Consider the following 15,872-nt stretch of genomic DNA (forward strand, 5'->3'; position numbering starts at 1 on the left):
GGAGAGGGGCCTGCCAGGGAGGGGCCAGGTCTGCAACGCTCTCCTTCCGGGAGATCACAGGATCCCAAATGGCTCCCACGAAATCTCCCTTCTTTAAACAAAGGAGTCCCTGGGACTTTAACTCTGTGTGAGGTCGCTCAGCGTCATTGCACAACAGAGGAAACATGGGCAAAGGGTTTCCCAAAGGTGGACGAGGAAGGAAGGAAAGGGGGGAGAGAAAGGGCAGGAATAAAGAGAGGGATCCCATCCCATAGTCTGGCTGCTGCATTACAAACCAGTTTCCCAGTGTCTCCAAGGGCAGCTCCACACGGAGGCCACTGCAACAATCCCCTCGCACCCAGAGCAGGGCATCCCAGGACCACATCCTCTCTGTCCCAAAGGGATTGTTGCTGGAAAACCAGCCGGAAATGGGCGCTGCTACTCACTGAGCCTCCAGGGACCTTGGCATCAATGGCTCTGTTTGTGTGTTAAGCAATCTAATAGAATAACAATAATAAATTTCCTGCCTAAATTTCAAGGGAGATGTCTTTGTCCCCATCCGCTTGGCCCTCAGGGTGTTGGCCAGATACATACCTGGCCCTCAGAGCAAAGAAAAAGGGATCCCACCCCCCAGAAGTCTGTCTTGAGAGCGGCAGAGAGTCCAAGTGCAAGAAAAGGAGACATAAGCAGGGGTGTGGGTGTGGGGAGCAACTCCTGAGGACCCCCACTAGAGCCAAGCGTCCATTTTTCACAAGATACAAAGGATTCCCTTGTCAGTCAGTTCTGACTTCATGCATTGACTGGAAGGCAGAAGATACCAGGTTGATTAATCTCCAAGAAATCCCTTCAGGTGCCTCCAGATTTTGCATTTCAATCTTCCTTCTAGGAGGGCTAGAGGCTGCTGCTTCCTCCTCCTCTTTCTTCTCCTTTTCAAAAAGGTCCTTTCCACCTTTCCTAGGGGGTGAGGCCCAGACTCACCCAGCCCTACTATGTTAAATATGTATTCTGAAGATGACCTCCTTTGTAATGTTTTATTTTGAAATCTTTAAGATAATATCTGTTTTCTGTTATGTTGCTTTGACTATAGACTATAAATTTGACTTTCTTCAGATTGTTGTATTTCTGTTTTTTAATTTTGTGGGAAACTGCAGTCAAGTACAACATTCCTAGAGTGGACATGTCAGGGGATGTTTTGTCCCACTCAGGAGAAGACTTCCTGTTTCCTCCTGAGCTGGGACAGACTTCCATTGCATGTGACTTGAAGAGGGTGTGTTGTGTTGTGTTGTGTTGTGTTGTGTTGTGTTGTACTAGCATGGAGGAGCACACAGCCTCCATGTTGTGATCAGTGTGTCTTCTCCATTTAGTATGTTGCTGTGTGTTTGGGGAAGTGACTGTTTAGGAAGGCTATCATTAAATGCTATACCTACGCCTGCCTTGAGGGATATCTCTGTGAACCTGAACGAATCTGTGAATAAAGTACTTTTACATTAAGGTTAATCAGATTCTTGTGTTTATTCTTTTTAAGAGGGGATCTGAAGGGATTTTACCAGTAAGGTATCTTTAATAGTAAGACTCAGATGAATGAGCAACAAGCTGATCGATGCGTAATTTAAAAAGGGGCAACGTTTGGCACTCTGCTAGAATATGGAATTTGCTAGTGCAAATTAGGAAGGATATTAATAAATAATATATCCTCTCCTGTCTCCCTAATCATCCCCACAGATTTAATAGGCTGTGAACCATTTGAGATTTTTCTTTAAAATATAATGCATTATAGAAATTGAAAAATATAAATCAATCAATCAATTAATAGATAACTCATGGTTTGGGCTGTGGTCCCATCCAGCCCTGCTTCCCTCCAAGAGTCATCCATGCTTGCTCAGAGAACCTTTTCCTTCTCCTGATATTAAACAAGTTTTGTAACAGAACAATGTATTTGTTTTGTAGAATTTAATAGAGCTTCTCATTCAGACGGACAGAACTTGGCAGAAGACCAAAACGTTCCTTCCGATCTCTCAGAGGCTTCCTGAGAGCACAGATGGATGAGCGAGACTCAGCTGGCCCTGAAGCAGGAAGAGGCCATGCCATCCAAACTGGGAGAAGTGGGGGATTCTGGGAAAACCCAGTGAAGAAGATCCTGGGTGAGGAGGACACCCTCCGCTCAGAGGTGCAGAGCCAGCAGTTGAGGCAATTCTGCTGCCAGGAGACCAAAGGACCCCGAGAGGTTTGCAGCCGACTCTACCATCTCTGTCGTCAGTGGCTGAAGCCAGAAAGGCACACGAAAGCTGAGATGCTGGACCTGGTGATCTTGGAGCAGTTCCTGGCTGTCCTTCCCCCGGAGATGGAGAGCTGGGTGAGGGAATGCGGAGCGGAGACCAGTTCCCAGGCGGTGGCCCTGGCCGAAGGTTTCCTCCTGAGTCAGGCAGAGGAGAGAAAGCAGGTGAGAGAGACTTTCCTCTGGATACGCCCAAGAGGCTCAACACAAGACAGAGAACATCCCATAATGGTCTGCTGATGGCTCATTTTTCCCCCTGGGAAGGCATCCATTGAATGAGAACTGACACCCTTAAAGCTGTTGGCCCTATCATTCGTTTTTTAATATTTCTCCCCATTCTCTGTTTTGAACCCTTGTTTCTTTTTCAGGGAAAGGATCTCTTTGCAGAAACGGCCCAGATTTCTTCCGAGGCTGAGAGGCCTCCGTTGGACACCAGACAGAGGCAGCTGGGTAAGGAGTTTTTTCTCCGTTTAGTCTCATTCTGTTGGTTTTCCAACTCATCTGTGGTTTTTTTCCATCTTTTATTGGGGGAGATTCAGAATTCCGCACTAATCCATAAAAGGAACTTAAAACTTCTCATAAGCATCCTTTGTTAAAAAAAAAACCAATTAGCATAAATAATACCGTAGAACAATACAACAGTACCACATCGCCATCCAATCAAGAACTATGCCCCAGTCTTTCTACATGGACTGCATTCAGAAATTCAGCTACTGTTAAACTAATTAGTTGTTTTCTCGTGTAAATACCAAAATCACAGGAGAAGAAAACATGCTCCAGTGTATCAGGTTCCTTCCTACTACATTTGCAGAGACGCTCAAATCCTGGAAGAGCCAAATATCTTCCTCTCACTATCATAGATGGAAACATATTAAATCTGGCTAACATGAACAGCCTGCGCAATTCAAGATCCTTAAGATTTTTCATATATCCCCCTTGAAAATCTCTACACAAAGGGAGATTTAAATAGAGAGGAGAGCAAGTGCTGTGCTTTGCAACCTCAAGAATGGAGAGAACACTGTTTTCTATAAGCTTCCTTCTAATAATTTCCCAAATATATTTGGGGTCAGAATTTTCAAAGTCAGTTAGATTAAACCTTATCGAGTTCAGTTTTCTCCTGCAAATCGCTGGTTAGATTGTAAATTACATTATCACTTAAAAGATCGTAACGGAGGGAAGTAGGAGATAGGGCTCTGTAATGAAGGAAGATCCAATATTTCAAGGTTCTCAGCCGTGCTCTTACTGATAAAGGAAATTGTCAGGAAACCCCCTTCCCCACGGCAGGCAGCATCCCGGGATCGTTTGCAGTACAGGGGACCTCCTCCGTTGTTCAGCAGCTCGTCAACCCTTCTCCTCAGGAGGAAGAGACCATTCCTCCAGTGGGGAGGGGGAGTTGGAGGCAGGAAGTCGGTGCAGGGGCTGTGAGCAGATCACAGAGCCTGAGCACCAAAGGGAGAGCGGAGCACAGGGTCAGTTTCCCACGCTCCGAGGTCGCAGGCAGGAAAGACGTGGAAGGGGGAGGCGGGGGTTCAGAATCCCGCGCCTCTTTTGCTGGACAAAGAACCGGAAGGGGTTCATTCCTGGACTCTGCAGAGGGATGAGATTGACGTTTGAACTTTTGCTCCACTGTAAATATTTGCACAATAAAGAACTTAGTTTTAGAAGTTCTGCGTTTGGCTGATTTCTCATGAGCAACCACTGAACGTCCTTACAGAAATATTCCCAACTCACAACATATTGATTCATATCTTACAGAGTTCGCAAGTCCTAGTAATGACCTCAGAAGGGATGCATGAAATTTATCCAACCTCTTAAGATCACCTGAAATCCACACTGGGATACCATATAAAAGTTGCGCACAAAGTTTCATATCAATCACTTGCAATACAGCTGGAATATATCTATTTCCTACAGGAGAGAAAAAATAAGATTTGATATGATGAGCTGTCACTTTAGCCTTAGCTATTGCAGCACAGATATGTGTATTCCAATTCATGTTATTTTTAAATACAATCCCCAGATAATTGAAATGCTTAACTTCTTGAATTAGATGTCCATTGATTATCCAATTTTTTGGGTTCCCACTCTTTGTAAATTGCATAATTTTTGTCTTATCATAGTTAATTTTGAGATTATTAATTAGTATTTTTTTTTAACCCAAAGAGGAAAGTGAGATAATTACTACATCATCTGCATAAAGTAATAAAAGTGAGATAATTACTACATCATCTGCATAAAGTAATAAAAAACTGGGATATTATTTAAATAAGGAATATGAGTGGTTACATTTTGAAGAAAAGATGTGAGGTCAGATAAAAAGAGATGAAATAGGGTGGGGGCCAGGATACAGCCTTGCCTAACTCCTCGGTTGTTCACAATTTGACCTGCAAGTCTACCATCTTTTGCAACTTTAACATATATTTAGTTACTGGAGTGTAATCTTTGAATCAGTGAAAGTAGGTATGGATCAATACCGAGGAGTTCTAATTTGGTCCACAGTTTATTACGACTGACCAGATCAAAGGCACTTTTTAGATCTACAAATGCCACAAAGTCTTCGTTTATTTCTCGACATATTTGTCCACAAGATGACTTAACACTAAACAATAGTCAAGAGTTGAAGAGCCTGCCTTGAAACCAGCTTGTTCCTTTCCAGCTTGTTTCCTTTTGTAAGCATCCATTCTTCCAATTTAATAAGCAGGGATTTAGCATAGATTTTACTTATGCTTGGTAACAGACTAATAGGCCTGTAATTCTCTTGACAATTCCTATCACCTTTTTTAGAAATGGGAACCACTATTGAGTTATTCCACAATTTAGGTACAAAGCCTGAGTAATAGATAGAGTTAAAAAGTGGGACAATATTAATGGCCCACCATTCCACATTTAATCTCAACAGGTCATTTGAGATGCCGTCCATACCAGGGGATTTTCCTTGCTTAAATGAAAGAATTATCCTTTTTGCCTCCTCAACAGTAATCTGAAATTGTGTAATTACTGCAGAGGAAGATTAAAATTTTTCCTTCTCAGAAACTTGGGAATCATAACAAACAGAGGCAAAATGCGTAATCCAAGCTTAATCAGTTATATGTGGCAAATCAGTGGAAGCTTTTATTGAAAGGAGTGACCAAAAGGTTTTGGTATCTTTAGTTTCTAATGCAGTAACAATTCTGGACCATTTGGCTTGTGAAAATACAGATTTTTTTCCCCAGGGGCATGTTCTTAAAAGTGTTTTTCATTAAAAAAAAAAAAAGAGGCTTCCTGAAGTCCTGTTGAAAGGGGTCACCGAGCCTCCAGAAGCATGGGGTATAGTCATGAACACGGCCCAGTCAAAGTGGAATATCCTGATCCCAAAGTTGGTTCAGCGTGGTCTGAAGGATCCATGGCTTCGCAACAAAGCCTGAAGGTATATGGGCACCTGTGAGGGTTTTCAGTGATTGCTCATGAATAACCAGCCTGACACCGAGGTTTCTAAAACTAAGTTTCTTTATTGTGCAGATATGTACAGTGCAGCAACAAAAAGTACGTCTAGCTCATCCTTCGGCAAAGTCCGGGAATGACTCTTTCCGGTTCTTTGCCCAGCATAAAAGCCACGGGATGCGGAACCCCCGCCTACCCCCTCTGCGTCCTCCCCCCCTGCGCAAGTGGGGAGACGGAAGAGGCGCCTCACCTCCAGTCCCTGCTTGGTGCGAGGGCTCTCCTTCCCTGTCAGAGCCCTGACTCCTACTTCCCCTTCCCGTCTCTCCCTCCCCACTAGAGGGACCACTGCCTTCCTTGCTGGAGGAAGATGAATTGCTGAGCAGGTGGGGCGGGGGCTCGCGATAGTGAGAAAGCCCTGGCAACCCTTCGCCGTGAGGTGAGGGCAGCACCCTGACAGCACCTTTGCAAAACATGTCACTATCATGGATGTTCTCAGCAAAGGATTCAAATGGGGATTTACAGCCTTTGTGGTAGCTCTTGCGGTTGAGTATATGTTGTTTCCCCCAAAGAAGGATAAGGGCTACGAATCGATTGTTGTGTTCTGACTTTGAATTAAAAGATGCGTATTGAAGTTCTTCAAAAAGAAAAAAGGGGGGGAGTGTTTTTCATTTCAAAGTAAGTCTTCCAGAGAACTTGGGAGTTAGTAATAGAGGCTTCTTTTAGACAAGTTCTAAGTTATTTCTTATGGTTGATACAATCTTTATCAAACCAGTTGTACTTATTTGAAGGTTTGTTGTTGAAATGGAGACTTTAAAAAGGAGAAAATAATTCCTGAATAGTATTATAAAATACTGCTAGTAAATCAAATCAAATACTGCTAGTAAATCCTCCCTATTTTTATTATTTATATAACTTCTTTTGGCATAAATAGTCTTACCGGTAATTATAGGAGGACAAGGAAAATTATTTCTGGAGTTTCTGTACATCTCTAAAACAATTGGAAAGTGGTCACTCAGAGTGGGGTACTACTGTAAAAGAGGTGATTTCATCTAACATTTCCAGGAAACTAAAGTATAGTCAATTACACTCCAGCCGCTTTTGGAGCAGAAGGTAAAATCTCCTGGAATATCAAGCCATATTGTGCCATTGAAAAATGAAAGATTAAATTCTATAACCAATTGTAAGAGTTTTCCACTGATTCACCTGTGAGAGAGGTAGGCACTGTAGACCTCCCCCTTACCTTTTTCCTCTTGCAGGTGAAACATTGATACTGGCTAGACCTCTTCATCCATCTTTTCATGGGGACAGAAGAGAAGCAGCGGCTGTGGAAACAGATCAGGTCAGGGGAAGCTGCCTTGTGGGGACAGAGGCCAAGGGGTGGAACGATGTCATAGCTCAAGGGGTGGTGGTGAACAACAGTGTGGTCTCAGAGGAGGACATTTCCCTTTTTCTTTTAGGGTCCAGTGTGCTTTGAAGATGTTGCTGTTTGTTTCATGGATGAGGAGTGGGAGTTGCTGGATCCTGACCAGAGAGCTCTGCATAAGGACGTCATGGAGGAGAATCGTGGGATCGTGGCCTCTCTTGGTAAGGCTCCCAGTGGGATCATAATAACTGTTTTTAAATTCCAAACTCCATATGTGATGAACCTCATATATTTTCACAGAACTCAACTGCCCCCCAAAACACGGATATTACAATACCCCCCCAAAAAAACATTGAACAGTAAATTACTGTTTTTTCTGTGAATGTTCTTCCACCATTGGCAGCTTCTTAAACAAGGATCAGCCTGGTCTGAACTCCCCAGGGCATTTTAACTGTAAACTTCAGAGTTGTTAGGGAAGTTGAAGTAGCTTCTGTTAGGTTTTCTGTTTTTGTTTTTGCTCGTGTCAGTCTTTGCTTGTCCAAAGAGAAGACTGACATTGGAAATGGAGGGGATTCCATGATGGAGCCAAACAAAATCCATTCGAGAGAAGAGCCAGTCTTATTGAATCACAGGTTACCCTAAGGATGTCAGCTGATCCCCGTTAATAAATGCACCCAACACTTCAGTAAAACCATCTATCTAACCCACTTGTGTTATTCCTCAATTGCCATGATTAATGCGTATTTTTCATTAATTTCTCCCTGAGTCTCTTATGCACTTCTCTTCATTGTAGATACTGAAGGACTGGAAAATAAGAACAAGGGTGACCATGACAAAATCTCCACAATGGGGAAGCCGTACAACTCTCTTGAATGTGGAAAAAGTTCCCATTCTACTTTTCATCAAAGAAATCCCATTGGGAAGAAAGCATATCAGTGTTTGGAATGTGGAAAGAGCTTCAGGAAGAGCTCCTCTCTCACTTTCCATCAAAGAATTCATACAGGGGAGAAGCCCTATCAGTGCATGGAATGCGGAAAAAGTTTCAGTCAAAAGTCCAATCTCACTTCCCACCAAAGAATTCATACAGGAGAGAAACCTTATCAGTGTGTGGAATGTGGAAAGAGCTTCAGTCAGAGCTCCCATCTCACTTCCCATAAAAAAATCCATACCGGGGAGAAACCTTATCAGTGCGTGGAATGTGGAAAAAGCTTCATTCACAACTTCACTCTCACTTCCCATCAAAGAATTCATACAGGGGAGAAACCCTTTCAGTGTGTGGAATGTGGAAAGAGCTTCAGTCAGAGCTCCCATCTCATTTCCCATCAAATAATTCATACGGGGGAGAAACCTTATCAGTGCGTGGAATGTGGAAAAGGCTTCATTCACAACTTCACTCTCACTTCCCATCAGCGAATTCATACAGGGGAGAAACCCTATCAGTGCATGGAATGTGGAAAGACCTTCATGAAGAGCTCCTCTCTCACCTTCCATCAGAGAATTCATACAGGGGAGAAACCCTATCAGTGCGTGGAATGTGGAAAAAGCTTCAGTCAAAAGGCCAATCTCACTTCCCATCAGAGAATTCATACAGGGGAGAAACCCTATCAGTGTGGGGAATGTGGAAAAAGCTTCAGTCACAAGATCTCTCTCACTTCCCATCAGAGAATTCATACAGGGGAGAAACCCTTTCAGTGTGGGGAATGTGGAAAGAGCTTTAGTCAGAGTATCCATCTCACTTCCCATCAAAGAATTCATACAGGTGAGAAACCCTATCAGTGCATGGAATGTGGAAAGAGCTTCAGTTTGAGCTCCTCTCTCTCTTCCCATCAAAGAATTCATACGAAGGGTTGAAAAAACCTTCATTATACATCTTTCAGTGCTAGGGAGAAACACACCACTTTAAACAGGCCCTTGGCTGATGGACATCTAATGCTCTTTTAAAATGTGGTGGGAAGGTAGGGGTTACATGTTTTGGGCTGTTTTGTTTTGTGTTTTCATATTGTGACTTTATGTTGTAACCATCCTGAGACCAGTGGGTGTAAGGAATAAGAGCCTGCTCTTAGAGAGTGACGGGTCTTTGCCCCCCAATAAAACATTTGAGGGGGCCACCCTCCAATTCATAGGAATTGCCATTCCAATGGCATGCATACACTGCATCATGTGACTAAACCCCTTCTATACTTTATTCAAGTTGGGACCCTGCTATAGGGCGCTATAGAAATCAAATAAATGCATAAATGAAATAAAACCATCTTGGTCACCATTTGCACTTTTTCCAGCTTGTCAATATCCTTATTATTACAGGTAGGTAGCCGTGTTGGTCTGTCTGAACGTTTTGAGCTGGGAACCTTAAAACAGTGTAGCACTTGGAAACATCAATGGCGTCCAGCAGGCATCCTGTCTGTGTACCTGCTTCTCCCGTGCTTCATCAGAGCTTGCAAACTTCTTCAGCGCAGCATTGGTGTGTGCCTCAGATTCTTACCAGCAATATAAAGTCCACAGATTCAAGCTTGTTCCTAATCTAGAAGCTTTATTTACATCTATAAATCACAGACACTCCCGGAGACACGGAACACATCTCGTCCCGTCTCCGGTCGAAAACAAAGTCAGAATGTATATAGGCAGAAAACAAAAGTGTCACATTTCACATAGGCTTCTGTTTACCGCAGAAATACCCAGATGTGTAACATCATCCCTGTGGGCGGTACACGCCTCTTGAGCTTGTTAACCCTATAAGCTCCAAACCTCACACCCCCTCTCGTGCTGCACCACAGGGGTAGCGTAAGCATATCACCTACACACATACTCTCACAGAACTCCCTATGACGTTGGAAGCTCAGTGGTTTCATGAACCCGACCGCCAGGTTCACTCGACTGGGACAGTACTTCAGCTTCTCCAAGCTGTTCTGAAAACCTTGATGCACATTTGATTCTGGCTTTGAATAGTCCAGACTCTTCCAGTTTCAAACAGGGTTGGTTGTCCTCCCATACCGTGACGGGTAGGCAATTCTCACAACAGATCTCTTGGACCAAACACCTATAGTACTCCAGTTCCCTATAAAGCACTGACAACGCATTGCACTTGGCTTCTGCAGAGGAACGAGCAATGAGGCTCTGGTTCCGGGACTTCCACCCAACTAGAGCACCTCCAAACTTCACAACCATTCCAGACACAGATTTCCTGTCCTTGGAATTTGCCCAACTGCTGTCGCACCAGGACGTGAGCTGGGGCTCACCAGCGGCCGACCTCAGGCAAAACTCCTTTGCCTTCTGCAAATACTTCAGCACTCTCTCGATGCCATTCCAGGCATGCACACTGGGCTTTGTAGCCTCCCTGCTGAGCAGATTCACAGCAACTGCTATGTCAGGTCTGTTTCACTGGGAAAGATACAACAGCCTCCCTAGAGCTGACTGGAACACCTCGGGGCTCTGGAACTCAGAGCATTCCCCAGTCTGACTATCCTTAATGAAACAAGTCTCCATGGGTGTTCTGACACTTGCACACTCAGACATCCTGCACTATCTCACCTGTCTGGCTGAGCAAGACACTACTGTCTTCGGCTCTGTCTACCTGAACACCTAGGAAAACACCAACAGGGCCTAAGTTCTTGAGCTGGAAACACTGGCCAAGCTCCTCTGAGAACTGTTGCACCTGTTCCCTGGTCTTTGCCAGGTAAAGGATGTCCACACTGGACAGAAGAACTTGCTCCTGCTGTTGGCCTACTCCTGCCAGAAACAGGCCGCTATCAGCATGACTCTGGCTGAAACCTAGCTCTTCCAAGACATCACTCAAGCACATGGTCAAATCCCTGGCCGACTCCTTCAGGCCATAGATTGCCTTGTGCAACTTCCACACCTGATTTGGCCTGTTGCCCTCGAACCCTGGTGGAGGTACCACGTCCTCCTGATCCAGGTTGGAATCCAAACAGGCACCTAAACCAAAGTGGTTTACCTCAAAACCTCTTTGAGCTGCAGCCGCTAAAAACATGTGCGTGGTTTCACTTCTGGGAGTGGGTGCGTCCATTACCTTGGAGCAATGGACCCCCTTCCCCTGAGTGAAACCTGTGGCTACTAACCTAGCCTTATAGTGCAACTCTCCAGTTGCTGTCGTCTTGAGTCTGTACACAGTCAAAGACCTCACTGAGCTCACTTGCTCTCCCATGGCATCGTGCCATTTCTGGGCTTCCCCTTGAGGCAACTTCTGAACCTCCTCAAGGCTCTCTGGTTCACACTGAGCCAGACAAGCACTCACACTAGTGGCAGTGAACCTTTCGGGTAGAATCCCTTCCGTGGATCGTGCAGACTGCTGTGATACCACTTTAGAAGGCAGGATCAGATCAAGGGCAGGAATAGTACCACGTTATTCTGCCTGGGTCAGGCCCCACCTAGAATACTGTGTTCAATTCTTGGCACCACAATTTAAATTTTGTTTGCCCAGGGAAATCAAGAAGGTGGGGGAACACAATCCATATTCCTTTTGTAACATGTGGCCAATGTTTATTGAATGCATGTATTGTTAAGAATTGTAACACAAGGCAGGAAAGTATGCAATTCCATCAGGACAAGTTATTTGTTGTTTACTGTTGTAACCATTGCTTTCTGGAAATTTATGTAACTTCCAGTAATTTCACATTATCTATGTTTTTCTGTGTGTTCAGCACACATGATTGCAGGTGAGACTGAATAACACATTTCCTAGGAAAACAAACTTTCTTTAGAATTGTACATGCACACAAATGCTCAAACCTATAACAAACTTAGTTGGTCTCTACGGTGCTACTAGAAGGAACTTTTTTATTTTGTTTCGACTTTGGCAGACCAACACGGCTACCTACCTGTAACTTCCTAGGAAATTCCCTTGGACTGCTTCTGTATTGTTTCGAATGTGACTTCACTTACAGATAAGAACAAACCATATTTATTGCTGACAAATCATACCCTAGTCAGCTCATTAATCTGAACCCCCAACAAACTCTGTGCTTAACATGAGCAACTGCTTTCTTCCCATTTCTTAGGTGGAAGGAACTGATAATGAAGAAGTGAGATAGACCCTTTCCCTGAAGCTTTGGGGGTCGGGGGGGGGGGCTAATTTCAGCTCCTGAAAGCTTGGCAGATGTGGAGTATTTGCTCACACACTGCCATGACTTAAAAATCAACCTGGCATCTTAGTGAGCCCAGTGCCACTCTGCCAACTGTCTCACTCCCAGCTAACTAATCTGGTAAGCTGTCCTGCCATCTCTGTAAAGACTTCAGTGTCCCTTGAATTCACAATTAAGCATTTCTGGAAGGGGAAATTATATGCTTTTGTTTACAAAGCACTAATGCTGGGCCACTGAATGTGCAAGCTACCAGCCCTGCCCTCTAGGAACCTCCAACTTTAAAGATTGATGATTTGGTGTGGCAGCAAGTGTACTTTGGAACTCCCTGCCACTTGACACCAGGCAGGAGGCTTCACGGTCCACTTTGCAGCATTCAAGCTTGTTACCGCTGCTGAGTTTGTGATGGCTACACGCTGAGGAGAGAGAACTATGATTAAGCTAGCATTGCGAAAGAATGCATCTAAACCGGCCTAACGGACTCATGGGGAAATGGGTATTTTGGGGAATGTTTTGAAAAAGTAAGCTTAGTGATCATTCATTTATTTACTTCATAAAATGTATACACCACTTGATTGTAAACAAAACAAAACCCTCAAGGCGGTTTACGAAAAGATACACTGAAATGATCAAAAATGTACAGCAGTACTTTAAAACATGCAAAAACTTAAAATGCTAATATTCAGCTGAACTTTCTAAGCACCTGCACAGGCATGTTTTTAGCAGGTTCCCCCAAAAAGGTGGGAGGGAGGCGCCTACTTGATCTCAAGAGGCAGGGAGTTCCAAAGGGTCTGTGCTGCCCTACTAAGGAATTGAGGTTTTGCATGGCACCTGTAGTTGAAGCGGTCAAGGGGGCATCTGTGGGGTAAAGAGGGGATCTCACGGGTAAACTGGTCCCAAGCAGTTAAGGGATTTCTGTGCTAATGTTAAGGCCTTGAACTGGTCCTGGTAGCCAATGGGCAACCAGTGAAGCCCTCTGAGCCAAAGGGTCACATGCCGAGAAGGCCTCGCTCCTGACAGCAATCGTGCTGCAGCATTCTGCACCAGCTGCAGGTTCCGGATCCAGCGCAAGGGATGCCCCGCATGGAGGGTACTCTGGTCATCCAGCCTTGAAGAAAGGAAGGCGTGAGCTGCTGTGGCCGGTCCAGGAATGTGGAACCATCTGCAGTTGCTCAAAGGCACTTCCAGCCACTGAGTTTCAGCTGCATCCTGGTTGAGGCCAATCTATCCTTGAGGCCCGAGACCTCCAAAATGTTGTTATTTATGGACCTTATGGTCCTCCGCGGGGCATACCAGGAGAGGCGGCCCCGTAGGTACGAGGGTCCTAGGCCGCATAGGGCTTTAAAGGTCAAAACCAGCACCTTAAACCTGACCCTGTACTCCACCGGAAGCCAGTGCAGCTGGTAAAATAAAAGAGAAAATCCCACCAGACGGCATGGGACTTGTACTGGGTCATCTGAGCCTTTGGCAGTAAGTAATTTATAAGTTATTTTGTCAGCTAATGCTGAAATCGACACATTTCTATACCAAAGTGAAATCTGGAAATCATGTCAGGTTTTCAGTGCTGGGTAGAGGTTTGGGTGTTGGACTCTATGACCTGGGAGACCAGGCTTCGAATCCCCAGCCAGCCATGAAGCTCCCAGGGGTGACTTCTGGGAGAAAAAGGTGGAATAGAGATGGAATAACTGAAATAAATAAGATTTTCTATTTTGGAGCAATGGAGGTTGTGGCAGCCATCAGCATCCTCGTCAAGAGTTCGTGAGAGCTGACGAAATGGCAAAACTGACTGGGAGAAATGAGGGATGTGAAACTTACAGCAGTCAAGTACAATATTCCTACAGTGGACATGTTAGGGCAGTGGAAGCAAACCTAGGGCACTCAGAGCCAGTCTGCTTTTCCTACTCGGGAGTAAGCTGCCTTGAGTTCAGCAGGGCTTAACTCCCAGGTCAGTAAGTGTATAAAGATGGCAACATAAGCTCTTTCTCGGGAGCCAACAGAGGAATTCATTCCATGGAGGCTGTGATCAAATGGCAGCAGAAGAAACAACAAAATATAACAACAACAACAACAACAACAACAACAACAACAACAACAACAACAACAACAGGAGAAACAACAGGAGAAACAACTACCTGACATTTAGAAAACACCTGAAGGCAGCCCTGTTTAGTGAAGTTTTTAATGTATGACATTTTAATGTATTTTAATATTTGTTGGAAGCCACCCAGAGAGGGGGTACAAATAAATAATAATAATAATAATAATAATAATAATAATAATAATAATAATAATAATAATAATAATAATGTATTATATATCTTATATTAAATATTGGGAGAGGGTGTACATCCCTCCAGTGTACACTAGCGGCCAAAATTGTGGAACCTTCTGGAAAAAAATGTATTTCCAAGGTTTGATGGTTCATAACACCACTTTGTTTTGGAGTAATACCAGCGCTTTTGGGGGGGGGGAAGCAGGGGGACGCATACCCATAAACATTTTGTGAATTTAACAGCATTTTGTGAATTTAACAGGAGAAGAAATTCACTGTATTTATTTTTCTCGATTTGAACTGTATTTACCCCCCCCCCCCGCCCGGTGATTTTATTGAATCAAAATCAGAGTACCCCTAAACATTTAGCACTGAGCACTGAGTTATACAATAAAATCATATATCAGTGGAAAGATAATTTAATGAAGAATGTAATGCAATAACTTTTATGAAGGATTATTTCTTACAACAGCAGTCATAAAGAGGAAATGTGAAACACACAGAAAGACATGAGATATACTGGTTAAACTGCCGTGTTGGCAAGGGGCAAGTGGGTTTTGGGTTGCAGTTTGGGCACTCGGTCTCTAAAAGGTTCGCCATCACTGCTCCAGAAGGGAAGGAAAGGAAAGGGAAGGGGGGGTCCCCCTAAAACAGTGTTTTTCAACCACTGTTCCGCGGCACACTAGTGTGCCGCGAGATGTTGCCTGGTGTGCCGTGGGAAAATTACTTTATATATAGTCAATATAGGCACAGAGTTAAATTTTTAAACATTTTCTAATGGTGGTGTGCCTCGTGATTTTTTTCATGAAACAAGTGTGCCTTTGCCCAAAAAAGGTTGAAAAACACTGCCCTAAAAGCATCTCTGGAAGTGTGCAATGCAGAAGGGAGATCGGGGCAGACTCGGCTCTGCAAGGGTTAAAGGGAACAGAGCTGCCTTCCTAGAGAGGACAGGAAGCAAGAGAGAGGAGGCCAGGTCCTCCAGAGCCCAGGCCCCTCCCTCTCCTGCAAGGGCTGCCTGGCTGTCCCCTCCTGGGATCTGGTGAGTGGGGAGGCGGTGGGGGTCCCAGGGCTGCAGCAGGGGAGGGGGCCAGCCTGGGGGGGGGGGCTGGTCTGCTCATGCAGGGGGAGGAGGAGAGGGGCCTGCCAGGGAGGGGCCAGGTCTGCCACGCTCTTCTTCCGGGGAGATCACAGGATCCCAAATGACTCCCACGAAATCTCCCCTCTTCGAACAAAGGAGTCCCTAGGACATTAACTCTGTGTGACGTCGCTCAGCGTCATTGCACAACAGAGGAAACATGGGCTGATGGTTTTCCAAAGCTGGACGAGGGGGTGGACTAACCCCCCTCCCAAAAAAAAAGCCCCATGCATGGGGAGGAAGGAAATGTGGGAGAGAAAGGGCAGGAATATAGAATCCTAGAGTTGGAAGAGACCCCAAGGGCCATCCAGTCCAACCCCCTGCCAAGCAGG

The 15,872-nt window shown here is 44.7% G+C and overlaps 1 protein-coding gene and 1 pseudogene across 1 annotated transcript; both read left to right on the plus strand.

The window, feature by feature from the left end:
* Nucleotides 1–5,568: 5,568 nt before the first annotated feature.
* On the plus strand, nt 5,569–6,279 carry LOC117045020 (NADH dehydrogenase [ubiquinone] 1 beta subcomplex subunit 3-like). Its single transcript, XM_033145808.1, is given in 2 exon segments — nt 5,569–5,674; nt 6,116–6,279. Coding segments are annotated over 2 exon segments (270 nt in total).
* A 614-nt stretch (nt 6,280–6,893) lies between these two features.
* The window catches only part of LOC117044872, a 934,741-nt pseudogene continuing 925,762 nt past the window's right edge, over nt 6,894–15,872 (plus strand).

Source organism: Lacerta agilis, chromosome 4, assembly GCF_009819535.1.
Source record: "Lacerta agilis isolate rLacAgi1 chromosome 4, rLacAgi1.pri, whole genome shotgun sequence".
Classification (NCBI taxonomy): domain Eukaryota; kingdom Metazoa; phylum Chordata; class Lepidosauria; order Squamata; family Lacertidae; genus Lacerta; species Lacerta agilis.